Genomic DNA, 26,671 nt, shown 5'->3' with positions numbered 1-26,671 from the left:
GGGAAACCCATACTCCTCAGAGTGTAGATTCTAATCATCTTCACAGCGTGAGCCACCCAGAGGCCCACACAGAAAAACTCAAATTCTTTACTCCCATTACCCAGAGCAAACTAGTCAAATAGTTTCTTCTTCCCAATCGTTCACCTGTCGTCTAGACCCTCTTCATGACAGTGTGAGACACTTCAAAATTATATTTTTGGAATTATCATGTCTTCAAAAATACAACATCACTATACAGTCAGTTACTGTAGTATATTAATTTTTTTCAGTTCATTCCAAGGTTGTACTATGTTATTTTACCTGCAGAGGGCGCCAGTAGGACAATTACAGAAGAGCATCAACCAATGATAGAGTGCTCTTTACACAGAACATTTACTATGGGGAGCAACAGAGCATTTCTACATTCAAATTTAAGCATCAGGGGACACAAGCTGATTTTTATAGCTATTCACTCTTTGGTGAGATGTACTAATGTGTCTTGGGATGTCATAAAGCAGAGGCTACAATGGTCCAGCAGGGGTGTCAAATCCCAGTCCTGGAGGGCCGCAGTGTCTGCAGGTTTAACTCCAGTCCTGGAGGGCCGCAGTGTCTGCAGGTTTAACTCCAGTCCTGGAGGGCCGCAGTGTCTGCAGGTTTAACTCCAGTCCTGGAGGGCCGCAGCGTCTGCAGGTTAAACTCCAGTCCTGGAGGGCCGCAGTGTCTGCAGGTTTAACCTCAGTCCTGGAGGGCCGCAGTGTCTGCAGGTTTAACTCCAGTCCTGGAGGGCCGCAGTGTCTGCAGGTTTAACTCCAGTCCTGGAGGGCCGCAGTGTCTGCAGGTTTAACTCCAGTCCTGGAGGGCCGCATACATTTAAGGAACACTGTTTTAAAAATATAAAGCACGCCCACAAGTTGCTGATTGTGGGAGGAGAGATCAATGCCCAGTGATTAATTTATCATAGGCGTGTTTTGGGGAGGGGGAGTGGGAGATGATTGGTTTATTTCATGTTATGCCCAAAACACAGCTATGATTAATTAAGAGACTAAGTGCAACCCCTTTGAAGCATGCGCCGTACTTTGCGCTCAGATTAACCGCTGTTGAACTAGCAAAAGTGGATTTGGACACGCCCTATATGCACTTGCACCGTGCACTTTTGATTGTGTAATTAGATTGTTAAAATATAGCCCAGAGCCCTGGTTTCTGTCAAACTGGTTTTCTGTTGCTATTGTAACCATTAAATAACATTATTGGCAACATTATAATGTTCAAAGTAAGTTATTTTTGTTTGACTAGCATTATTGAACAGTCATTGTCAAGATTGTATCACAGAAAATGAATAAGAGGTCCCAACACTTATATTCAAGAAGACCTAACCCTGAGCAACCAACAATGTACTCAGCACACACACATGTATGTCAATGCTTTAAATTAGATGTTTATTTGATGCACTACAAAGAAAATCAGTCAATAAATGAACTTGCAGAAAGCAGACAAGTAGAACTTCAGCAAGTTTTCTGTACACAAAAACCTGGAAATATATTAAAATGGCAGCATGATTCTCAAATCCCAAAATAGTTAAATTGATTTCTTTACCCGCGTTTCTAAACAGACTGCATCTTGCTATAAAGCAATGAGTAGTTGTAGATGCAAACAAATTTTCAAAGCACTGCTTAGAAAAATTTTCAGTTGGCAGGAAGCAGAGCATTCACTTCCACTTCACAGAGTTGAAGGAATTGTGTTCTTGGGAGGTACACTGTGACGTAGCGTCCCGTCATTGTATATGGACAGTAAAAGGTTCTAGTCTCTCCTGTTTCCATAGAGCCAATCACGCTGCACCTGCAAGAGGGAACAGAATAAAGTTGGTTAGTGGCTCATCGACTTTGGTCTTGTTTAAAAATAATAACCGTCCTAATTCTGAATAATATGGTGCTCTGTACCCCAGTTACAGTAGCTACTGTGTGACGAGTGGGAAACTTATCATTTGGTTGGGGTGGAAATGGAAATTATTGGTCAGTGTTGGCAGGCCTGTAGTCTGGTCTGTACTGAGCAGTGTAACTGGAGGACTGCAGTGTTAAACAGAGACGGCTGCTGGCAGCTCTCTCTCTCTAAAAGAGTAGTGCACACTTACCTACACCGCCCCAAACAGACAGAGGATGTTGCACAGGTGAGACCGACATTATGAACACAACCCGGCGTTTAAAACCAAGAGAGGAAAAAACTATTTTTGTTCTATTTCTGAATATAAGGCTCTGTACTGTAGAGATCAGTACTGACTGTGGATTATTAATGCCGTTTTGTTCCAGGGAGTTGCCGATGAGGATGAGAGCTCCATTGATCCTTTTTCCACAGCAGTCTCCTCTGTTGGTGATGGTGACAGAGACGATTTGGTACTCCTGCAGCAGGTCCACCCTCCACCAGGGGTTGGGCTTTAAAGTTGTGATGGTACAGGATCCATGGAAGAAATTAGAATCTCGGTTTCCATCGATGGCGTTGGCAGGCTGGCTGTAACCCAGCAGGTTTAGCTTAAAAAACCGAGCCGACTGAGTGGCCTTCCCACGTAAAGCCACATTCTCTGTGAGGGGAGAACATCATCACAACTGATACAGCATGGCTGTTTAAAATGATGTCACTTCATCAGCACCCTGGCTCAATTACTGTGCACTGATCAGGAGTTTAAGCAGGAGCAGTAGACCTATAGACTGGACTACTGCACCTCGCTCCTGATCAGACTCCTACAGCACTCTCTACAGCCCCTTCAGTTCATCCAGACCACCTAACCCCCCTCCCCCCCCCTCATTCCCTCCACCTGCTCCTGCTGGCTGGCTCAAAACAAAGGTTTCTGAACTGAACTGCACTTATGTTCACTAACAAATGAACCACAGCAGAAAGACTTTGCCTTACTGTTGGTCCACAATTCCAAATAATATTTTCACTATCTCAAAACATGATTGTCAAATAACAGATCCAAATTCACAGTAAAGGGTAAGGGTTGAAGTTCTTGCCCTCTTTCACATGAACATTTGACACAACCTTTCAGGCACAGGTGGTTTCCATTGCAGTGCGTGTGCATGGGGTGGAGTGTACCTTGTACGTATCCGTCAGGGACGTGAGTTGAATCTGACTTGAGGGTTGAAATCGCCAAGATTTGAAAAAGTAACATAATCACTTTCACCTTCATCCTGGAATAGAGGCAAATATTAATTTATTTTTTTATAATTTATAAGTCAAATTTGTTCATTAAGAAACTATGCTTTTGAAAATGAAAATATGACAGTCGGTTCTTCAAAAAAAAACTTATTTAACCCTGAAATTGACTGAATACCGTTTTATGCAACCTTTAACGCAACATATTTAACATACCAAGGTTTTCCACAAATAAATTCAATGTGAAGATCACAGGTTAACCCACATGCATTTTCGAAACATAGGAAACAGCTGTGTCGTGGATATTCAGCTTTGTTACATTTTTCTCAGAAAACCCCCCTCTAATGTTTAATAAAATGTCTGGCAGCTTTCCAAAGTTTCAAGCCGGAAATTAGTTCATCATTAATTTCGAAAGATTGCTAATGTAGAGCTTTGCACGTAGATCTGCAGGTTGGTCTAAACTGCAATCTTACCTGTCAGTAAAGCTGCAGGTGTGCACTGGTGGATCTTTGGTAGTTAATTGTTGACTAGTCAGTTGGAATGTAGATGTGTCTGCATACCCCAGAATGGGAGTGCCTGTCAAATGTCAAACTTACTGCACAAATTTGTATGAGGAAACACTGTGCAGTAACTTCCTCAATTTCAGTGTTAAATAAGTTTTTTTTTTAATTTTTTTTTTTTTTAAACCAACTCACATTTTCATTAGAGTATTTTCTTAATTAACAAATATGACTTTGAACAAACATGAATTAATAATAGCCTCTTTTCCAGGATGAAGTTGAAAATGATTATATTACTTAATCTTGGCGATTTCAACCCTCAAGTCAGATTCAGCTCAAGTTTCTGATGGATTCATACAAGGTACACTCCACCCCATGCACATGCACTGCCATGGAAACCACCTGTGCACTGCCATGGAAACCACCTGTGCACTGCCATGGAAACCACCTGTGCCTGAAAGGTTGTGTCAAATGTTCATGTGAAAGAGGGCAAGAACTTCCACCCTTACCCTTTACTGTGAATTTGGATAATTTTGACAATCATGTTTTTAGAGAGTGAAAATATTCTTTTGGAATTGTGGACCAACAGTCCAAAGTCTTTCTGCTGTGGCTCATTTGTTCATTTAAGTGAATATAAGTGCAGTTCTGTCACGGTTTCTGTGCAGGTAGATAATTTTTCTGTGCCTGCACCGGCTCAGTGGTTAGCATTCCGATTAGCCACTCGGCTAATCGTTATTTTGGTGTGTGGGGACGATTAGTTCGAGCTTGCAGATTAGCCACTCGGCTAATCGTTATTTTTGGTTCCTGTGGGAGGATTGTTCCTGCTTGAACATTCCATGCATTCCTGCAGGGTTACCTCTGATCTGTTTCACCTGTGGGTTGCTCACACTTTCCGCTGATTACCAGCCACACCTGTGGCTGGGTATTTAAAGCGTCAGTAGGCAGTGGAACGGTGCTTGAGTGTAACGTGTTTTGCTCTAGCCAGTTCCCTGTCGTATTCCTGAGCAAGGTATAAGGAATTTAAGAACAAAGAGATTTAAAAAAGAATTCTGACTTTAGTTTGTTTGTTTTTTGGAAAAAGGTATTAGGACGGTATAGGTCCAGATTCTGAGGCCGGCGGTTTTAAGGGGTTATTGTGTCACCGTTGGGGCACAAACCTTTCTACCCTTTACTAACCAGTTTTTCCCCCTGGTTTTAGTTGGCCTCAGAACTTCTTCTGTTTGTTTTTGAGAAGACATTTTCTTTTTCTCAGCTTCGGTTCGAAGTTGTTTATTTTTCATTTCTCTTTTCCCTATTCCTTTATTTTCCTTATATACTCCTTCTTCCTCAGTTACCTGTTTAGGGGTTTATTATTCATTATTTGGGATACGTCCCCTAGGAGTATAGCACCCCCTTATTTCGTCTCTCACGAGACTCAGTGGTTACTGGAGTGCCCTTTGGTAACTTATAGATCCCCTGTTTGGTCGCGTCTGGTCTTCACCCTTCCCCGCCCTCACAAGTTCAATTCAGAATCCTTTGGTTTGTGCCAGTCAGGGGGAGCAGGTGGAGGGAACATAGGGGGTGGGGGTGGTGGGTGTGGGGGGTGGGGATGGTGGGTGGGGGGGGTGGTGGGGGGGGAGGGGGGGGGGGTTAGGGGGGAGAGAGTGCTGTGGGAGTCTGACCAGCAGGGGGGGTGCAGTAGTCCAGTCTATAGGTCTACTGCTCCTGCTGAAACTCCTGATCAGTGCACAGTAATTGAGCCAGGGTGCTGATGAAGTGACAGCATTTTAAACAGTCATGCTGTATCAGTTGTGATAATCAACTCTCCCCCCCCCCCCCGCCCAACAGAGAATGTGTCTTTATGTGGGAAGGCCACTCAGTCAGATCTGTATGCTCAGCCAAACCTGGGGGCTTTTCAGCCATGCAAGCAACAACGCTGGGTCACGCTGGCTAGGAACAGCTAGGAACCGCAGGCTGTGAGAGACTTGCGTGCTCCAAATGACAGACTTGTGTAAGCACTTGTGAAAGCTCAAATAATTCAGCTGCCTGGGCTGAGTAATGGCCTGGCAGTCTTGCACTTTCTACTACTCTTTCCCTAGTGCATATGTGTCATGTGACCTGGCGTGAGGTGCGCTGTTCTGGCTTTGAGTCAGTATTGCTGCTACTGCATGACTCATAGTATGTCAGAAGTTGCTTCCACTGCCAATGTACAGGCAGTTACTGCTCTAAGGCAAGCTGGATGTCCTCTAGACACGGCGTCTAGTCTTTTTGAATAATACCCAATTGATCTTTGTCGATTTCCATGCGCCTGGGTCAGTACAGAAGTCATACAGCCATTCCGCTCGTCAACGTACAAATGAAATGGTTTGTGATAATCCGGAATTCCTAGAGTGGGGGCCCCGGCTAGTGCTGGCTTAACTTGTGAAAACACTTTGTCAAGCTCATCAGTCCATTCTCTCCCACCCCTCATTTTCATAAGGGTGTCATGTACGGCGTCATGCACCGGCCTAGTTACTGCAGAGAAGTCTAAAACCCAATTTTTACAAAGTCCTACCAAACCGAAAAATGACATCATTTGCTGTTTTGTTTTGGGCCTGGGAGCGCTCAGAATTGCTTTAATTCGGTCGTCCGCCCATTTCCGACCATTTTCTTTTAGACACTGTCCCAAATAAATCCCTTCTTTTTTTGCAAAACTGCATTTTGTTTAAAGATACTTTCTGGCCAGTTTCAGCTAATAAGTGTAATAATTGTAATGAATCAGCTCTACACACTGCTTCATTAGGGGAACACAACAGTAAATCATCAACATACTGCACAGGAGTACCTCCTTGTTTCGCCTCAAACCCTGCTAACGCTTCTTTCAGGGCCATGGAGAATACTGCTGGAGATTCTACATGACCCTGAGGCATGCTAGTCCATGTCCACCTCCTCTCCTTGTAGGTAAGTGCAAACCAATGCTCTGACTCCTTTTCTACAGGTATGCTGAAAAATGCATTTGCTAAATCTATTACAGTGAAATATGTGGACGTAGGTGGGCATGACATCAGAACAGTAACTGGGTTTGGAACAACAGGCACTCTTGGCAACACAGCAGCATTTACTGCTCTTAGATCCAGTACAAACCTCCACGAGCCATCTGCTTTTCCGACCGGCAGAACCGGTGTGTTACATGGAGATGTTGGACGTGGTACAATTATACCATTTGCCACCAGAGCATCACGTGTTGCCTCAATTCCCTTCACTGCCTCAGCACTGAGGGGGTATTGAGGATTGCATGGCCTATGTGAACCCTTTGGCACTACTACTAAAGGCGTGGCTGATTTTAACAACCTCACATCAAATCTACTTTTTGCCCAAACACAATCCGGTACTGTTTTCAAATATTCAGGAATGTCTAATTCTGGGGCTTTGCTTTTATGAGTTTTTACAAAGTGGATTCCTCTCTCTACTGGCACACTTTGATTGACTGCATATTGGTAAGTTTGCATACTTTCAGACCAGAGTACATTATTCTCTACTTCTGTCCAGTTTCTAGCCTTTGCTTTAGCTTCCACCCAGGGTCCCATCATCTTCCAATTTCTATCTGCTGACCCTAGCGAGATATGAGGCGTGCTATCTGACATACTTGGCTCCCATAATGAGAGCTGTGCCTCACTGAGTAGTACTGCTGCTGCTGTCTTTAGACACAAAAATATCTGTGAGTCTCACACTTTCATCAGCGGGGCCAGAAAACCACAATGACCCAAACGTGGGTTCCTGCCCTTCACTGGAAAACAGAGAGGTGTCATGCAGTGCAACCGGCTGATACACACTGTCTTTGGCATAATGCCCTAACCGCTGCACTTCCTCTGAATTAATCAAGTCCCATGAGTAATACACAGGCAGGGTTTTTCCCTTTATAGCATACAGACCACAGACAGGAGATTGCACTTCCACCCCATTCTCTTCTACTTTTATGTTCAAATTTAGTATGGACATAAGATCTCGACCTAACAAATTTACTGGGTATACATGAGATAATTAAAAACGAGTGTTTTAATACTTTTTCTCCTAATCTGACTCCGAAGGGCTGAGAAAATTATTCCATTAAATGGTAAATGGACTGCATTTATATAGCGCTTTTATCCAAAGAGCTTTACAATTGATGCCTCTCATTCGCCAGAGCAGTTAGGGGTTAGATGTCTTGCTCAAGGTCACTTCAACAGGCCCAGGGCGGGGTTTGAACCGGCAACCCTCCGACTGCCAGACAATTGGTCTTACCTCCTGAGCTATGTCGCCCCGAATGTCATTACCAATATGTCATTACCGCTTCTACTGATGCACCTACTGTTTCTATTTTTCTTTCTGACACGGGTACATTTTTAAACACATTACTTTTCACTACGGACATAGTGGCTCCTGAGTCTACCAAAAATTCTACATTCTATCCTAACACATTTAACCTTAGCAAAGGTGTATCACTAAAACTCTCAGTTAGTTTAACACACTGCTTAGTTAAAGAATTTTCACTTTCCTTTTCTCCCTTCTTTGTTTCCAGGCTGTGGCTGCCAGCCCTGTCCAGGAGTACGGGACATTCCTTGGCCTTATCCTCGGCCGCGCTGCATGCCTCTGCCTCTTCCCACTTGGAAGCGGGTTATTTGTGCAACGAGGAGAACCTTCTTCTGCTTCTTGTCTTTCGGTGTTTCGGGTCTTCACCCTTCTCCAGGGCTCGTGTTCCCAGCCGATGCATGTCAGCTTGGTCTTGTCCACCAATTCCTTTCTCATTCCGTTCTTCATAGCTTGCCTCAGCAGATTGTTGATTGGCCCATCTGGTTCTCGTGTGGGCTCCAGGCCGGAGCTCTGGACCATCTGGTCTCTCATGCGTGCCTCAAAGTCCGCCACGCTCTCACCTGGGCCTTGCTTCTCCTGGAGCTCTGATGCGGTCTAGCGGTGCAGTCCACTGTGGTCCCCAAGCGCCATCTTCTCTCCACACCGGGCGTCCTGGTTGAGCATTCACTTCCCCAACGTTACCTCTCAGTCCTGCCCATCGCAGCTTGAAAAAGCCATGGAGCACCATCTCCCAATCAGCACCTGTGGGACTGTACATCGATTCTATCTGGCCTAGACCTCACAGAAGACGTTCCACGTTCTGCACGGGGTCTGGTAGATCAGCCAGTTTGTCTCTCACCTCCCGTAGGGTCCAGGGATGATACAGCTGTACCGTACCTTCGTGTCCCGGGAACGCCACCATCGGCAGTTGGAGTTGCTCGCTGGCCAGCGGGTCTCCTTGCTGTCGGCCTCCCTGTGGAGGAGCAGGCTGTGGGGATCCTGGATAAGACACTGGTGAGTTAATATCCCATAATGCAACACCTCCTGGTACCTCACGCATACTCGGAGGTGTTGAGGCTCCCTTCTGCTTCTGGTAGGGTAGTCCTGACCGTGCTCTCCCTGTTCCCTCTAGGTCCAAACCTGCTGTGTTTACTATCTGGACACAAGACGCTGCTGTGTTCAAATGAACGTCCTTTATTTCACGCAAGATCAAGCGGGAGACTCACTCCACATATTGTGTGAAGTAGACTCTCGGTTACACGGCTAATGCTAATCTTAAGATCAATGGAAACTTATGAGACATTCATTTACAGGTCAACTACTGCCAGCTTCCACACTGTGATGTATAGCTGCATATGAAAGGACACAGCCTGGTGGTTGAATATCATAACACTATTTTAGTGAAGAACTGAGTATTCAGTATGTTTGGAAAGATGGGTAGGGTTCATGTCCTGACTACAGTGGGAAACTCATCCCACTCCTGTGTGGCCAGAACAAACAGGATACCATCACTTTGAGCAGGCACTCCCATTTTTGTTGGTTCTTTACAAAAACTTATTTACCACTGAAATTGAGTAAGTACTGTGTAATGCTTCCTCACAAATCTATGAACTAAGTTTGACATTTGACAGGCACTCCCATTCTGGGGTATTTAAGAGGCCCCCTCCCAGACACATCTACATTCCAACTGACTAGTCAACAATTAACTACCAAAGATCCACCAGTGAATACCTGCAGCCTTACAGACAGGTAAGATTGCAGTTTAGACCTACCTGCAGATCAACTTGCCAAGCTCTACATTAGCAATCTTTCAAAAATTACTGATGATTTCATTTCCAGCTTGAAACTTCGGAAATTTGGCAAACATTTTATGAAACATTAGTATTTTTCAGAGAATGTAACAAAGCTGAAAATCCACAACACAGATGCTTTTTATGTTTAAAAACTGCATATGGATTAACCTGTGATCTTCACATTGAATTTATTTCTGGAAAGCCTTTGTATGTTAAATAGGTATGTTGTTTCAAAGGTCTCATCAGTGGTCGTGAAAACTGTCTGAATATTTATGCTAAGTTAGCTAGCAGGCATTACCTTTATAATGCTTACCATTGGAAGACAAAGCTGTCAATTGTCAAACTTACAGCATAAAATTGTATGAGTCAATTTCAGTGTTAAATAAGTTTTGTTCAAAAACCTGTCACATTTTTGTTTTCATCAGAATATTTTCTTAATGAACAAATATTAATTAATAATTGCCTCTTTTCCAGGATGAAGGTCAAAACGATTATGCTACTTTTTCAAATCTTGGCCATTTCAACCATCAAGTCAGCTAACGTTCCTAACAGATACATACAAGGTACACTCCACCCCATGCACATGCACTGCCATGGAAACCACCTGTGCCTGAAAGCTTGTGTCAAATGTTTCTCTGAAAAAGTGCCATAACTTTAACCTTCACCCTTTAAGATTAATTTGGATCTGTTATTTAACATTAATCATTAATCTCAGGATTAGGTGAGATATGAAAATTTGGGGAGTTTGAAAGCCAGCATGCTTCGGTGTGGTTGGATGAGCTGAAGGGACTGTAGAGAGTGCTGTAGGAGTCTGACCAGGAGTGAGTTGCAGTAGTCCAGTCTATAGGTCTACTGCTCCTGCTGAAACTCCTGATCAGTGCACAGTAATTGAGCCAGGGTGCTAATGAAGTGACAGCATTTTAAACAGCCATGCTGTATCAGTTGTGATAATCCCCCCCCCCCCCCCCCCCCCCCCATCCCCCCCCCCCCCCCCCACCCCCCCCCAGAGAATGTAGCGGTACGTGGGAAGGCCACTCAGTCGGATCTTCTGATTGGGGAATCGGCAGCTTTCAGCCTGCCTGGCAATGCTATTGATGGAAACCGAGATTCTTTCTTCTTCCATGGATCCTGCACCCACACCTCGGGAGGGGACAACCCCTGGTGGAGGGTGGACCTGCTGCAGGTGTACACAATCACCTCCGTCACCATCATCAACAGAGGAGACTGCTGTGGAAAAAGGATCAGTGGAGCTCGCATCCTCATCGGCAACTCCCTGGAGAACAACGGCATCAATAATCCAGAGTCAGTACTGATCTCTACAGTGCAGAGCCTTATATTCAGAAATAGAACAAAAAATCGTTTTTTCCTCTCTTGGTTTTAAACGCCGGGTTGTGTTCATAATGTCGGTCTCACCTGTGCAACATCCTCTGTCTATTCGGGGCGGTGCAGGTAAGTGTGCACTGCTTCTTTAGAGAGAGAGAGCTGCCAGCAGCCGTCTCTGTTTAACACTGCAGTTCTCCAGTTACACTGCACAGTACAGACCAGACTACAGACCTGCCAACACTGACCAATCATTTCCATTACCAGCCCAATCACATGATAAGCTTCCCCCTCGTCACACAGTAGCTACTGTAACTGGGGTACAGAGCACCATATTATTCAGAATTAGGACGGTTATTATTTTTAAACAAGACAAGTCGATGAGCCACTAACCAACTTTATTCTGTTCCCTCTTGCAGGTGCAGCGTGATTGGCTCTATGGAAACAGGAGAGACTAGAACCTTTTACTGTCCATATACAATGATTGGACGCTACGTCACAGTGTACCTCCCAAAAAGAGAATACCTTCAACTCTGTGAAGTGGAAGTGAATGCTCTGCTTCCTGCCAAATGAAAATTTTTCTAAGCAGTGCTTTGAAAATTTGTTTGCATCTACAACTACTCATTGCTTTATAGCCAGATGCAGTCTGTTTAGAAACGCGGGTAAAGAAATCAATTTAACTATTTTGGGATTTGAGAATCATGCTGCCATTTTAATATATTTCCAGGTTTTCGTGTACAGAAAACTTGCTGAAGTTCTACTTGTCTGCTTTCTGCAAGTTCATTTATTGACTGATTTTCTTTGTAGTGCATCAAATAAACATCTCATTTAAAGCATTGACATACACTTGTGTGTGCTGAGTACATTGTTGGTTGCTCAGGGTTAAGTCATCTTGAATGTAAGTGTTGGGACGTTTTATTCATTTTCTGTGATGGAATCTTAAATAACTGTTCAGTAATGAAAGTCAAACAGAAATAATTTCCTTTGAACAAATTATTAAGTTGCTCATTATGGTATTCAATGACTGGATACAATAGCGACAGACAACCAGTTTGATTCCCACACCTGCACCTCACCTGTCACAAACTGGACATTCATTTACAGGTCAGAACAAACAGGATACCATCACTTTGGACAGGCACACCCATTTTGTTGGTTCTTATTTAAACACTTATTTACCACTGAAATTGAGGAAGTACTGCACTTCCTCACAAATCTATGAACTAAGTTTGACATTTGACAGGCACTCCCATTCTGGGGTATTTAAGAGGCCCCCTCCCAGACACATCTACATTCCAACTGACTAGTCAACAATTAACTACCAAAGATCCACCAGTGCACACCTGCAGCCTTACTGACAGGTAAGATTACCATTTAGACCTACCTGCAGATCAACTTGCAAAGCTCTACATTAGCAATCTTGCAAAAATTACTGATAAACTCATTTCCAGCTTGAAACTTCAGAAAGCTGCCAGATATTTTAATAAAAATTAGTGTTTTTTTCCAAGAAAAATTTAACAAAGCTGAATATCCACGACACAGATGTTTCCTATGTTTAGAGTGATCTTCACATTGAATTTATTTGTGGAAAACCTTCAAAGTTTAATAGATATGGTACTTCAAAGGTTGCATCAGTGGTGGTGCAACTATCTGAATATCTACGCTATCTAAGTTAGCTAAGTTAGCTAGCAGGCATTACCTTCATAATGCTTAGCACTGGAAGACAAAGCTGTTAAATGTCAAACTTACAGCATAAAATTGTATTCAGTCAATATCAGTTTAAAATAAGATTTTTTAAGAATCGACACAATCATCACATTTTCATTTATTTAAGAATATTTATTTAAGAATATATCATTTAAGAATATTTTCTTAGTAAACAAATATGACTTTGAAGGATTATTAATTAATTATTTTCCAGGATGAAGTTCAAAACGATTATGTTACTTTTTCAAATCTTGGCCATTTCAACCATCAAATCAGCTGACGTTCCTGACGGATACGTAGAAGGTACACTCCACCCCATGCACATGCACTGCCATGGAAACCACCTGTGCCTGTAAGCTTAAATAAGATAAATTTTTTCTCTGAAAAAGTGCCAGAACTTCAACCTTTTCCCTTCAACATTTATTTGGCTCAGTTATTTGGGGGGGGGGGGGGGGGGGGGGGGAGGAGGGGTGGTGCGTGCTGTGGCAGACTGGATGAGCTGAAGGGACTGTAGAGAGTGCTGTAGGAGTCTGACCAGGAGTGAGTTGCAGTAGTCCAGTCTATAGGTCTACTGCTCCTGCTTAAACTCCTGATAAGTGCACAGTAATTGAGCCAGGGTGCTAATGAAGTGACAGCATTTTAAACAGCCATGCTGTATCAGTTGTGATAATGCCCCCCCCCCCTCCCTTACAGAGAATGTGGCTTTACGTGGGAGGGCCACTCAGTTGGATCAACTGCAGGGGCAATGGGCAGCTTTCAGCCATGCAAGCAATGCCATTGATGGAAACCGAGATTCTTACTTCTTCCATGGATCCTGCTCCCACTCTGCAATTGGTCCCAACCGCTGGTGGAGGGTGGACCTGCTGCAGGAGTACCAAATCACCTCCGTCACCATCACCAACAGAGGAGACTGCTGTGGAGAAAGGATCAGTGGAGCTCGCATCCTCATCGGCAAACACCTGAAGAACAACGGAATCAATAATCCACAGTCAGTACTGATCTTTACAGTGCAGAGCCTTATATTCAGAAATAAAACAAAAATAGTTTTTTCCTCTCTTGGTTTTAAACGCCGGGTTGTGTTCATAATGTCGGTCTCACCTGTGCAACATCCTCTGTCTATTCGGGGCGGTGTAGGTAAGTGTGCACTACTCCTTTAGAGAGAGAGAGCTGCCAGCAGCCGTCTCTGTTTAACACTGCAGTTCTCCAGTTACACTGCACAGTACAGACCAGACTACAGACCTGTCAACACTGACCAATCATTTCCATTTCCACCCCAACCAAATGACAAGCTTCCCCCTCGTCACACAGTAGCTACTGTAACTCGGGCACAGAGCATCATATTATTCAGAATTAGGGTGAATATTATTCCGAAAGAAGACCAAAGTCGATGAGCCACTAATCAACTTTATTCTGTTCCCTCCTGCAGGTGCAGTGTGATTGGCCATATGGCAGCAGGAGAGACTAGAACCTTTTACTGTCCATATACAATGACGGGACGCTACGTCACAGTGTTCCATCCAAGACCAGGTTTCCTTCACTTGTGTGAAGTGGAAGTGAATGCTCTGCTTTCTGCCAAATGCGAAAATTGCTAAGCAGTAGTTTGCAAATCTGTTTGCATCTACAACTACTCATTGCTTTATAGCCAGATGCAGTCTGTTTAGAAATGCGGGTAAAGAAATCAATTTAACTATTTTGGGATTTGGGAATCATGCTGCCATTTTACTATATTTCCATGTTTTCATGTACAGAAAACTTGCTGAAGTTCTACTTGTCTGCTTTATGCAAATTCATTTATTGACTGATTTTCTTTGTAGTGCATCAAATAAACATCTCATTTAAAACATTGACATACGTGTGTGTGCTGAGCATATTGTGGGTTGCTCAGAGTTAGGTCTTCTTGAATAAAAGTGTTGGGACTTTTTATTTATTTGCTGTGATACAACCTTAAATAACTGTCAAATAATGAAAGTCAAATAGAAAAAACTTCCTATGAACAAATGATCATGTTGCCAATTATGCTATTTATTTGACTGGATACAATAGTGACAGACAACCACTTTGGCACCCACACCTGCACCTTCCCTGTCACAAACTGGATAACACCTGGGACTGAACATGAAGAATAGAATTAAAGACTCTGGCTCTTCTCAGGGACCTCACCTAAAAGGGACAAAAATAAAAACTTATTTAGGTAGTGATTAGGCAGTGCTTAAATCATCCTCATATTTACAGATGCCATAGTGTTGGAAAACTCATTCTTGATTGTTTTTTGCTCCTCATATATTTTCAACAAAGTGCATGAATATGGACTAATTCAGCAGTGGGAGTCAGTAGTGCAATCGTAGGGAGTAGAAAATGAACGCACTGGAAGACAATTTCAATCTCAGTGATTGTGGCAGGTAATGTTCGGTCTAAAGATCTACAGGTGGATGCCATAAAAACGGCACGGGATTAACAGAATATGGTATAAAAAGCATTCAGAGAAAACTGTATTTGAGCAGTTAAACCGTTGGCAGAACTTCAAGGCTGATGTAATTTGTAAAGCCACACATCCTCCGATGAGAAAAATCAGCCTGCGTCCCCTGATGCTTGAATCTGAATGTAGAAATGCTCTGTGGCTCCCCATAGTAAATGTTCTGTGTAAAGAGCACTCAGGCACTATCTATCAGTGGTTGATACTCAACTGTAATTGTCCGACTGGCGCCCTCTGCAGGTCAAATAACATAGTACAACCTTGGAATTAACTGAAAAAAATATACTACTGTAACTGACCGTATTGTGATGTTGTATTTTTTGTTTCATAATGGGGTTAGATTTTTCAAGTCATGATAGGTTTAAAAATATCATTTTGAAGTGTCTCACACTGTCATAAACAGGGTCTAGAGGACTGGTGAATGATTGGGAAGAAGAAACTGTTTTGACTAGTTTGCTCTGGGTAATGGGAGTAAAGAATTTGAGTTTTTCTGTGTGGGCCTCTGGGTGGCTCACGCTGTGAAGACGATGATTAGAATCTACACTCAGAGGAGGATAGGTTTCCCCTGTGAGTCTGGTTCCTTTCGAGATTTCTTCCCATCTGCCACAGGGAGTTTTTCCTTGCCACTGTTGCTTTTCGCTTGATTGTCTGTGTAGTGTATTGTGTCAATTGCTGTGAAAAACTATATAAAAATAAAATTTGATTGATTTATTGATTGAAGTTCTACAAATGGTTTTACTGTTCAAATACAGTTTTCTGTGAATGCTTTTAACACCATGTTCTGTAGTTTGTCATCCCCCTGTAGATCTTTAGACCGAACATTACCTGCCATAATCACTGTGATTGAAATGGCCGTCCAATGCGTTCATTTTCTACTCCCTACGATTGCACTACTGACTCCCACTGCTGAATTAGTATAATCAATATTTATGCACTTATTGACCGCACTGTGAGAAAAAACCCCGTCAAGATTTGGTTTTCTAACACTATGGCATCTGTGATTATGAGGATGATTTAAGCACTAAATCATCTCAGTTTCAATTTTTGTCCCTTTCAGGTGAGGTCCCAGAGAAGAGCCAGAGTCTTTAATTCTAACTTCATGTTCAGTCCCAGGTGTTATCCAGTTTGTGGCAGGTGAGGTGCAGGTATGGGAATCAAACTGGTTTTAGGACGGAGTGTAGCACAGTGGGTAAGGAACTGGACTCGTAACCGAAAGGTCGCAGGTTCGATTCCCGGGTAGGACACTGCCGTTGTACCCTTGAGCAAGGTACTTAACCGAAATTGCTTCAGTATATATCCAGCTGTATAAATGGATACAATGTAAAAAAAATAAAATAAAAAAAAATGCTATGTAAAAAAAGTTGTGTAAGTCGCTCTGGATAAGAGCGTCTGCTAAATGCCCGTAATGTAATGTTGCTATTGTAGCAAGTCAATAAATAACACAAAATGATTATTTGTTCAAAAGAAGTTATTTAAGTTTGACTAGAATTATTGAACAGTTATTTAAGATTTTATCACAGCAAATGAATAAAAAGTCCCAACACTTTCCTTCAAGATGACTTCACCCTGAGCAACCAACAGTGTACTGAGCACACACACGTATGTCAATGCCTTAAATGTTTATTTGATGCCTTAAATGTTTATTTGATGTGCTAAAATGAAAAGTCATAAATCAACTTGCAGAAAGAACTCAAGCAGAACTTTATTTTTTGTAGACTCCTGACAGCATAATCCCAAAATCCCAAAAGAGTCAAATTTATTTAATTACCCCATTTCAGATTCACTGCATCTGTCTGTAAAGAAACAATCACGTTTTAATACAAAGGAATTTGCAAACTACTTAACAAGGGGCAGGAAATAAAACATTCACTTCCACTTCACAGAGTTGAAGGGCTTCTGTTTTTGGGAGGTACACTGTGACGTAGCGTCCAATCATTGGCTGTGGACAGTGAAAGGTTTTAGTCTCTCCTTCTGCCATAACGTTAATCGTGCTGCACCTGCAAGAAGGAACAGAATAAAGTTGATTAGTGGCTCATCGACTTTGGTTGTCTTTCTGAATGATATTCACCCTAATCCCAAATATTATGGTGCTCTGTACCCCAGTTCCATTAGCTACTGTATGACGAGGGGGAAGCTTATAATGTGGTTGGGTTGGTAATGGAAATGCTTGGTCAGTGTTGGCAGGTCTGTAGTCTGGTCTGTGCTGCGCAGTGTAACTGGAGGACGGCAGCTCTCTCTCTCTAAAGGAGTAGTGCACACTTACCTGCACCGCCCCGAATAGACAGAGGATGTTGCACAGGTGAGACCGAAATTATGAACACAACCCGGCGTTTCAAACCAAGAGAGGAAAAAACTATTTTTTGTTTTATTTCTGAATATAAGGCTCTGTACTGTAGAGATCAGTACTGACTCTGGATTATTGATGCCGTTGTTCTTCAGGTGTTTGCCGATGAGGATGCGAGCTCCACTGATCCTTTCTCCACAGCAGTCTCCTCTGTTGGTGATGGTGACGGAGGCGATTGTGTACACCTTCTTCAGGTCCACCCTCCACCAGGGGTTGGCCCCTTCACTGTGGGAGCAGGATCCATGGTGGTAATTGGAATCTCGGTTTCCATCAATGGCATTGCTTGCATGGGCGAAAGCTGCCCATTGCCCCCGCAGTTGTGCTGACTGAGTGGCCCTCCCAAGTAAAGCCACATTCTCTGTGAAGGGGGGGGGGGGGGTCATTATCACAACTGATACAGCATGGCTGTTCAAAATGCTGTCACTTCATTAGCACCCTGGCTCAATTACTGTGCACTTATCAGGAGTTAAAGCAGGAGCAGTTGACCTATAGACTGGACTACTGCAACTCACTCCTGGTCAGACTCCTCCTACAGCACTCTCTACAGCCCCTTCAGCTCATGCAGACCACCCCCGCCCCCCCCACCCCCACCCCCCCACCCTCGCACTCCCTCCACCTGCTTCCACTGGCACAGTGTAAATATGTCACTACCAGAGGTTTCTAAACTGAACTGCACTTATATTCACTTAAATGATCAAATGAACCACAACAGAAATACTTTGTCATACTCTTGGTCCACATTTCCGAATATCATATTATATTCTCTCAACATTAATGTCAAATAACAGACCCAAATTCATCGTAAAATGTAAATGTTAAAGTTCTGGCACTTTTTTAGAGAAGCATTTGATACAAGCTTTCAGGCACAGGTGGTTTCCATGGCAGTACATGTGCATGGGGTGGAGTGTACCTTCTACATATCCGTCAGGAACATCAGCTGAATCTGACTTGAGGGTTGAAATCGCTAAGATTTGAAAAAGTAACATAATCATTTTCACCTTCATCCTGGAAAAGAAGCAATTATTCATTAATATTTGTTAAAAGTCATATTTGTTCATTGAGAAAATATTATGATGAATCGGTTCTTAAAAAAAACGTTTTTGACATTGAAATTGACTCATACAATTTTATGAAATAAGTTTTATATATGACAGCTTTGTTTTCCAATGCTAAGCATTATGAAGGTAATGCCTGCAAGCTAACTTACTGTAGATATTCAGATTGTTTGCACCACAACTGATTCAACTTTTGAAGCAACATATCTATTAAACATCAAAGGTTTTCCACAAATAAATTCAATGTCAAGATTACAAGTTAACTCACATGCAGTTTCTAAACATAGGAAACATTTGTGAGATGGATTCTCAGCTTTATTACATTTTTCTCATAAAAATAAGCATTAATGTTCAATAAAATGTCTGCCAGCTTTCCAAAGTTTCAAGCTGGAAATGAGTTCATCAATAATTTTTGAAAGATTGCTAATGTAGAGTTTTGCAAGTTGATCTGCAGGTAGGTCTAAATGGTAATCTTACCTGTCCGTAAGGTTGCAGGTTTTCACCGGTGGATCTTTGGTAGATAATTGTTGACTAGTCAGTTGGAATGTGGATGTGTTTGGGATGGTGCCTCTTAAATACCCCTAAATGGGAGTGCTTGGTCAACGTGATGGTCTCCTGTTTGTTCTGGCCACACAGGTGTGGGATGAGCTTCCCACTGCAATCAGGACAACATGAACCCAGCCAACATGAATCTTTTCAAACATACTGAATACTCAGCTCTTCGCTAAATTAGGGTTATGATATTCAAACACCAGGCTGTGTCCTTTCATATGTAGCTATACATCATAGTGTGGAAGTTGGCAGTTGTTAACTTGTAACTGAATGTCTCATAAGTTCCCGTTGATCTTGAGATTAGCATTAGCCGCGTAACCATCTCCTCCTGCCGATGGCTCCTCAGTGTGGATTTGATCTGATAGAAATGACTGAGCCTACCAGACCGTTGTTGACTCCATTGTACCCGTGCTTAACCTGATTTGCTTCAGTAAAATATCCAGCTGTATAAATGGATTGACTACGCTCTGGATAAGTTCTAAGCATCTGTAATGTAATGAGGGGAAAAGCCCCTGATGGCTTTTGCACATTCAGCACTTCCACCAGCTGAACAAGAATACTCTGTTGAGAGAGGGGCACTGGCTTGCCTATGGTCATGTGAGCGATGGTACATCTTCTGTATGGCAGGCCGTTCACCCTGCATAAAGATCTAAATGCATAACACTCAGCTTCATAGAAAAAGAACGGTCATCCAGCAACTAACTGGCCCACCAAGTTTCTCGCTGTGTGAATACTGGGTTAGACACTGAAGCTCGGACTAAATGTGACCCATGCACATGCATTGCCATGGAAACCACTTGTGACAGCTGCCAGCAGCTGTCTCCGTCTATAAACAGAGGATGTTGCACAGGTGAGACCGACATTATGAACACAACCTGGAATTTCAAACCAAGAGAGGAAAAAAATATTTTTTGTTTTATTTCTGAATATAAGGCTCTGTTCTTCAGTCTCTTCGGCTCATGCAGTTCACACTAGCTTTCAACCTCCCCAAATTCTCCCATCTCAAAGCCCCCCGCCCCCCAAGCCCCGCTCCCTCCACCTGCTCCCGCTGGCACAGTGTAATTATATCACTGCCGGAGGTTTCTGAACTGAACTGCACTTATATTCACTTAAATGATCAAATGAACTACAGCAGAAAGACTTTGCCTTATTGTTGGTCCACATTTCAAAATAACATTTTCTTTCCCTCTCTCTCAAAACATCATTGTCAAATAACTGATCCAGGGTGGCAGTGGAGTGTGATGGGTAAGGTGTTGGTCCTAACCTAACGGTCTGAGCAAGGTACCTGCTTTGCTTTAGTATATATCCAGCCAGCATTAAAAAAATGTTTTTAAGTTGTGTAAGTCGCTCTGGATAAGAGCATCTGCTAAATACTTGTAATGTGAAGGGGAAAGTTTCAGGTTCTCGCCCTCCTACAGACTTTCATGTAAAGGTGGTTTCCATGGCAGTGCGTGTGCATGGGGTGGAGTGTACCTTCTACGTATCCGCCAGGAACGTGAGCGGAACCTTGCTTGAGGGTTGAAATGGCCAAGATTAGAAAAAGTAACATAATGTTCACCTTCATACTGGAATAGAGGCAAATGGGATATATTCTTTGTCACAAATTGAACAGGTCATATTTGTTCATTAATAAATTAAATAAAAAAGCTGATTCTTAAATAAAAAAACTGATTTGACACTGGTGCTGTTCTGCAAAGTGATTCCTCAAACAATGTAATGAAGTAAGTTTGACTTTTGACAGCTTTGTCTTCCAATGCTAAGCATCCTGGAGGTTATGTCTGCTAGGTAACTTACCTCAGATAACCGGATAGCTAACGTGAGCAAACACTGATGAGAGTTTTGTAGCAACATAACCATTTAACATGCAAAATTATTTTTACATTTATTCAATGTAAAGATCACAGGTTTCAGGTGGAACCTACATGGCAGTTTCTGAAAATAGAGAACTATTTTGTCTTGTGGCCCTTTTGATTGACTGCATTTCCTATTTAAAAAATGTAGCCAAACTGAGGACTAATGTTCGATAAAATCTGACAGCTTTCAAAAGCTTAAAGCTGGAACTGAGTTCATCAATTTCTGAAAGATTCCAAACATAGAGCTTTGCAAATGGATCCACATGTAGATCTAGGCAGTAATCTTACCTGTCAGCAAGGAAGCAGGTTTTCACTGGTAGATGGTAAGTAGATATTTGACATTTGATGATCAGCCAAAAGAAATGTAGTTGTGTCCTGGATGATGAACCTTAAATACCCCAAAATGGGAGTGCATGTAAAATGGTAATAAATTCATTACTTATTCAACTACGCAAGTCAAGTGAAGTATTGTGCAAGTTTGGTGCTGGGAAATCACAGCTGACCTCTAACATGACAGTTTGATATTAACCATTATGTAAATAATAATCTAAAGTACTTTTTGAAAAAAGAAATAAAAAATGAGGCAACACATTTTTACTGATTCAAGATCTTCAATGAAATTGTGCAAATGATGTTTTTGGTGGAGCAAGACAGTTCCTTGCTCCAGAAGCAGGCTGTCATCCCTGGATATTGAACTGCTTATACACAATCAGACTCAAAAGAGAAGCAGTTACAGTACCTGGGGAGATGCGTCTTTAATAGAGCTGATCACATGACCCCCACTGACTCTGTCCACTCTGGAGAACTGGCTTTTGTGAAGAGGAGCCATTTTGCTTCTGCATGCACTTGATGTGTCCAGTATTCTCACTTAAAAAAGCTGACATGATCTTGCATGATTAGTTATTTGTTGAAGCTTACCTTTCTTCCAAATAAACAGCAATGATCTTGTACTCTTATTATGATTAATAAAAAAGCTCTTAGGTTAATAACATGAAAATATTTGCCCCCTAAATGCCCTAACAGACAAGCATGTGAACCAAAGCAAAAAGAAAGTATTAGCCTGCTTAATTCATTTCCAAAAAGCTTTTCATTCAATCTGGCATAATGGTTTATTATATAAACATAGAGAAAGTGCAGTAGGGGGTAGAACAGAAGATGTTGTTAAATCAATGTACACAGGAAATACATGTGCAATTTTAGCTGTGGAAAAAACTAGCCAAATTCTGACGTGTGGAGTGAGATAGTTATCTGACAGGGTGTTTCACGGTCCGTACTTAAAGGCATGGAGGAGAGACTATGCTCCCAATGATTAACCAAATAACAGAACAGCATTTAGAATTAGAGTTATAGTAGAGGGCAAGGATCGCCCTGTGCAAGTCTGTAATCTAAGGTCTGGTAAACATCCAGCGAAAAGGGTAAGGTCTCTGACTTACACTCAGCACTCCAGGCTGCTAGCTGCTCTGCCAACTCTCTGTTTGCTGACTTATTGTCGGTGATAAAGCCCACCACTGTTCCATCAGCACACATGATAATGTGATTGGAGGTAAAGAGTCATGGGTCATCAGTGTGAAGAGCAGTGGGCTGAGAACACAGCCCTGGGGGGGGGGTGGGGGGGGGGGGGGGGGAGGTGGCTTACCTTGCACCTTACCCCTTGCAGCCTTGCAGATGGCAGGTCCATGTGATGATCCCACGTGAAAATTTTTGGGCTGGTACTTGCCACCCCCAGGCCTGGCTCCAGGTAACCCTATTCCGGGAGGTGGGGGGGGCATATAACCTGGCAAGCCCTTCTGGCACGACAAGGCCACCATCTGGGAAGTGAGCTCTGCATTCTTTCCTTTAATATTAAAATTATAATTACATAATTCAGACCTGCTCCGCTTATCCTGGGCAGGGTCGCGGGGGGCTGCTGGAGCCTATCCCAGCATGCATTGGGTGACAGGCAGGAACACACCCACTCACTCAGTCCATTGCAGGGCACACACACCGTTCACTCACACACTCATACCTATGGCCAAATTAGTGTCTCCGATTAGCTTGCGTGCATGTCTTTGGAGGAAACTGGGGTACCCAGAGGAAACCCACGCAGACACAGGGAGAACATGCAAACATTAGAAAAGTTACATTTCTCTACCTAGTCACCCAGTTACCCCGCCTGACCTGCCCCCCCCCCCCCCCCCCCCCCCCCCCAGGCTTTAAACTGTGATCGGCTCTATCTTAAAGAGGCCAGCAGTGTTAAGTTGATGGCTGTGATTCATACATACTACAAACACATACACACTACAAACACACACACACATTCACATACATTACACACAAACACACACACAAACACATGCACACACATACACACACACACTGACACATACACACGGTTGGGATTATTATTACAGCAAAAAGGCAGTTTTTGCTTTTTTGAAATGGGAAAAACAAATTAATTGTTACCTTATCACATTAGACAGGTTTTAGTTCCATGGTGTTTTACGCAAACAATATTAGCCAAACAGCCATTACATATTGACCAAGTGAACACAGTGGTGTGCACACTGATGAGCCGATCTGATCTATTCATTTACCACCCTCCATATGCGCAGTACTGCGCAGGCATTGCTTCAAATGTTACCTTTAGCTTTTCAGACTCTCTCAGGCAGAGCTACCTACTGAAGTGCACAAAGAGTGCCACCTGCTGGCCATTCCTGGGTACTGCTTCAGGCAGCTTTCTGCTCCTCAGCCCAGTGCACCCGGAGAGGGGGAGGTCGGTCCTCCTCAATGAATCACATACCCACAATGCACTGGGGCTAAGTGGCCAGTAGCCCATCAAAACCAGGGATAATAAAATAGATAGGATGGAAAAAACACTGAAACCACAGGCTGTAAGACAACCCAGACATACGTTTAGCTAGAGAATATCCACCAATAACTGGCAGTGTTGTTCTTTTTTTTAACATTCCCAATGTGCTCTGTAAATGGTGGCACTCCTCTCTGGTACACCTAGTCCAAACTGTGGTCCTCCAGCTTGGCAGAGGATGCGGACCGGAACCAGATGATATTCGCTGCCCACCGTCCCCAGCCCCCCCCCCCCCCCCCCCCCTCCCCCCCCTCCCCCCCCCCCGTCTAACAATCAAATTAATGGAAGAGAAATAATTTCTTAAACTGCATTACTTTGTGTTTACCTCATGCGTTCTATAAAGGAGATAAACATCCATTAGTTGCCTCTAATTCTAATGTTTTTGGATCTTTTTCCCTCTGTGTTGGACTTTGCAGTTCCGGCTTGATTGTTTTCCGTTGTGTTGTGTAATGGCCAGGTTTCGCCAGGTGAGGGCGCCAGCTCCTCAGTGCTCCAGTCTGGCCAAGCAGTTTGCTGCAGTGTGATCCTGATGCAGCGACACTAAGGTTGCTTCATAAGAGGGTCCACTTTCAGGAACACAATTTTTTTTAATATTAAGAGAAATGTTTCTTGCTCGTCCTGGAATACCTCCACGCTGCATTTGATGCCTGCGTTTAGTGACCCTTCCAGGGTGCGTTCCCCACACCACCACACCAACACCACCATGTTGGACTGTAGGTCTGATGCTCTTACTGTGAAACACTGTATTTCAACACCTTTATTTAAACAGGGTAGGACAATCAGGGTAGGACACCCTGTGAACAAAATATTGCAGTAAATAACACAGGGTATCAAAAAAAGGTGTGAAATACAAGAAATATATAACTGTGTAGTTTGTAATATAACATATCATTTTAAAATATAAAAACAATATGAAAAATGTCTCTGAACTGCAGCCTGTCTCTCTGAACTGCAGCCTGTCTCTCTGAACTGCAGCCTGTCTCTCTGAACTGCAGTCTGTCTCTCTGAACTGCAGTCTGTCTCTCTGAACTGCAGTCTGTCTCTCTGAACTGCAGCCTGTCTCTCTGAACTGCAGCCTGTCTCTCTGAACGGCAGCCTGTCTCTCTGAACTGCAGCCTGTCTCTCTGAACTGCAGCCTGTCTCTCTGAACTGCAGTCTGTCTCTCTGAACTGCAGTCTGTCTCTCTGAACTGCAGCCTGTCTCTCTGAACTGCAGTAGTGATGAAAGATAAAATGGAAGCTTCCATAACAAGGCCTTGTGAGTAAAAAGCAGGCTGTGATCATTTCCCTGGTCTGTGAAGGACGGTCCTGGGTTGGAATCCCAGCCTGGGCCCCAGTGTGTGAAGCCTGCATGCTCTCCCTGTGTCTACAGGAGCCTCCCTGTTTGTGAATTCCTGGATGAGCTGTCATTGAGTCCTTGGAGATATTTTGGCAGGCCGGCCACTCCTGGGAAGATTCATCTCTGTTCCAAGTGCTCTCCCTTTATGGCTCTCACTGCAAGTCCCAGAGCCTTAGAAATGGCTTTTTAACCCTTTACAGACTGATATATTTCACAATTTGTTTCACATCTCTTCTGGAATTCCCTTTGATTGTGGCATCGCGTGCTTATAAAAACTTTGTGGTGACTACTTCACTCTGATGGTAAGGTTCAATAAGAGTGAGGTTTAGATTCAACAGGGCTGGCTGAAATCAAGCCTGGCTGTGTTCAATCAGCTAAATATAATTATCAATTAAATTGGGCTAACTGGTTGATTGAGTAATTAAGGAGGCAGACTTTTCACAAGGGTGTTATGGGCTATTGATACATTTGTTTTTACAAATTTTCTTTTACAAAAATGTGTTTTGTATTTACTCAGTATCCCATGTCTAATGTTACATTTCCTCTGAAGTACCTGTGGCCGTGTTGGCTGTTCCACATGTTCACCATTGCAGAAGTACCTGTGGCCGTGTTGGCTGTTCCACATGTTCACCATTGCAGAAGTACCTGTGGCCATGTTGGCTGTTCCACATGTTCACCATTGCAGAAGTACCTGTGGCCGTGTTGGCTGTTCCACATGTTCACCATTGCAGAAGTACCTGTGGCCATGTTGGCTGTTCCACATGTTCACCATTGCAGAAGTACCTGTGGCCATGTTGGCTGTTCCACATGTTCACCATTGCAGAAGTACCTGTGGCCGTGTTGGCTGTTCCACATGTTCACCATTGCAGAAGTACCTGTGGCCATGTTGGCTGTTCCACATGTTCACCATTGCAGAAGTACCTGTGGCCATGTTGGCTGTTCCACATGTTCACCATTGCAGAAGTACCTGTGGCCGTGTTGGCTGTTCCACATGTTCACCATTGCAGAAGTACCTGTGGCCGTGTTGGCTGTTCCACATGTTCACCATTGCAGAAGTTAGCTGATCCCTCCTCCATCCCCGGCATGCACCTGATTGATGACCCACATGGTTCCCTGTGGCCCATTGGCTGAAAAAGCAACCAATCAGTGTTTGGGATTCTACGACGAGAGCCTTGGGGAAATGGGTCCCGCCAGTCGTGTGTTTTTGGATGAAACTTAGACTCCTGTCCTGGAGGGCCACGGTGTCGGCTGGCTTCTGATGTGTTCCTGCACCTCAGCACTGAATGCTAGTCACTGATTGGCTAAGGAGCCGGCACACCTCGTTTCCAAGCCCTAGATTAGCTGTTTATTGAAAGGAAACCATAAACACCAGCAGAGACTGCGGGCCTCCTGCATTGGAGTTTGAGCCCTTCATCAAATTAAAATTTAAATCTGGCACTAGCTCAGGATTGGCCCCATTCCACCACCTAAGGATTGAATGA

General features: G+C 43.3%; 4 protein-coding genes across 5 annotated transcripts in view; 1 reads left to right on the top strand and 3 right to left on the bottom strand.

Moving 5' to 3' along the window:
* LOC118229232 (fucolectin-5) overlaps window positions 1-21,925 on the bottom strand; it is a 44,042-nt gene extending 22,117 nt beyond the window's left edge. The window contains exon 1 of the mRNA XM_035421029.1: window positions 21,296-21,925. The gene's annotated coding sequence lies outside the window, so the exon portion shown is untranslated. The remainder of the gene's footprint in view (window positions 1-21,295) is intronic.
* On the bottom strand, window positions 1,389-20,161 carry LOC118229206 (fucolectin-4-like). Of its 2 annotated transcripts, none has more exons than XM_035420984.1 (4): window positions 19,080-20,161; window positions 3,064-3,158; window positions 2,254-2,551; window positions 1,389-1,815 (listed from the first exon to the last, which is right to left on the bottom strand). In XM_035420984.1, the coding sequence occupies exons 2-4, from the start codon at window positions 3,155-3,157 to the stop codon at window positions 1,662-1,664; spliced, it is 546 nt and encodes a 181-aa protein (XP_035276875.1). In that variant the 5' UTR covers window position 3,158; window positions 19,080-20,161; the 3' UTR covers window positions 1,389-1,661. The 2 variants fall into 2 exon arrangements, with proteins under 2 accessions (XP_035276875.1, XP_035276883.1); XM_035420992.1 differs by lacking the exon at window positions 19,080-20,161 and adding an exon at window positions 3,597-3,703.
* On the top strand, window positions 9,554-11,863 carry LOC118229224 (fucolectin-1-like). Its single transcript, XM_035421018.1, has 4 exons — window positions 9,554-9,659; window positions 10,178-10,266; window positions 10,711-11,005; window positions 11,443-11,863. Exons 2-4 carry the CDS (start codon window positions 10,179-10,181, stop codon window positions 11,594-11,596), a joined length of 537 nt encoding a protein of 178 aa, XP_035276909.1. The 5' UTR covers window positions 9,554-9,659; window position 10,178; the 3' UTR covers window positions 11,597-11,863.
* LOC118229240 (fucolectin-3) lies at window positions 16,943-18,566 on the bottom strand. The gene is made up of 3 exons (XM_035421040.1): window positions 18,458-18,566; window positions 17,614-17,905; window positions 16,943-17,200 (listed from the first exon to the last, which is right to left on the bottom strand). Exons 1-3 carry the CDS (start codon window positions 18,549-18,551, stop codon window positions 17,044-17,046), a joined length of 543 nt encoding a protein of 180 aa, XP_035276931.1. The 5' UTR covers window positions 18,552-18,566; the 3' UTR covers window positions 16,943-17,043.
* Window positions 21,926-26,671: the final 4,746 nt, after the last annotated feature.

The sequence above is a fragment of the Anguilla anguilla genome, chromosome 1, assembly GCF_013347855.1.
Source record: "Anguilla anguilla isolate fAngAng1 chromosome 1, fAngAng1.pri, whole genome shotgun sequence".
Taxonomy (NCBI): Eukaryota; Metazoa; Chordata; class Actinopteri; order Anguilliformes; family Anguillidae; genus Anguilla; species Anguilla anguilla.
The sequence above is the reverse complement of the archived record's forward strand: the minus strand, read 5'-3'. Positions and strand labels throughout refer to the sequence as shown.

What these genes read in the sequence shown, in the direction of transcription:
- LOC118229206 (XM_035420984.1), bottom strand. Translation starts at nt 3,157, where the DNA reads ATGAAGGTGAAAGTGATTATGTTACTTTTTCAAATCTTGGCGATTTCA. An exon ending in CCCTGACGGATACGTACAAG is followed by an intron (nt 2,552 to 3,063) that starts GTACACTCCACC and finishes CTCCCCTCACAG; the next exon opens with AGAATGTGGCTTTACGTGGG. An exon ending in AACGGCATTAATAATCCACA is followed by an intron (nt 1,816 to 2,253) that starts GTCAGTACTGAT and finishes TCCCTCTTGCAG; the next exon opens with GTGCAGCGTGATTGGCTCTA.
- LOC118229224 (XM_035421018.1), top strand. Translation starts at nt 10,179, where the DNA reads ATGAAGGTCAAAACGATTATGCTACTTTTTCAAATCTTGGCCATTTCA. An exon ending in TCCTAACAGATACATACAAG is followed by an intron (nt 10,267 to 10,710) that starts GTACACTCCACC and finishes ACCCCCCCCCAG; the next exon opens with AGAATGTAGCGGTACGTGGG. An exon ending in AACGGCATCAATAATCCAGA is followed by an intron (nt 11,006 to 11,442) that starts GTCAGTACTGAT and finishes TCCCTCTTGCAG; the next exon opens with GTGCAGCGTGATTGGCTCTA.
- LOC118229240 (XM_035421040.1), bottom strand. Translation starts at nt 18,551, where the DNA reads ATGAAGGTGAAAATGATTATGTTACTTTTTCAAATCTTAGCGATTTCA. An exon ending in TCCTGACGGATATGTAGAAG is followed by an intron (nt 17,906 to 18,457) that starts GTACACTCCACC and finishes CCCCCTTCACAG; the next exon opens with AGAATGTGGCTTTACTTGGG. An exon ending in AACGGCATCAATAATCCAGA is followed by an intron (nt 17,201 to 17,613) that starts GTCAGTACTGAT and finishes TCCTTCTTGCAG; the next exon opens with GTGCAGCACGATTAACGTTA.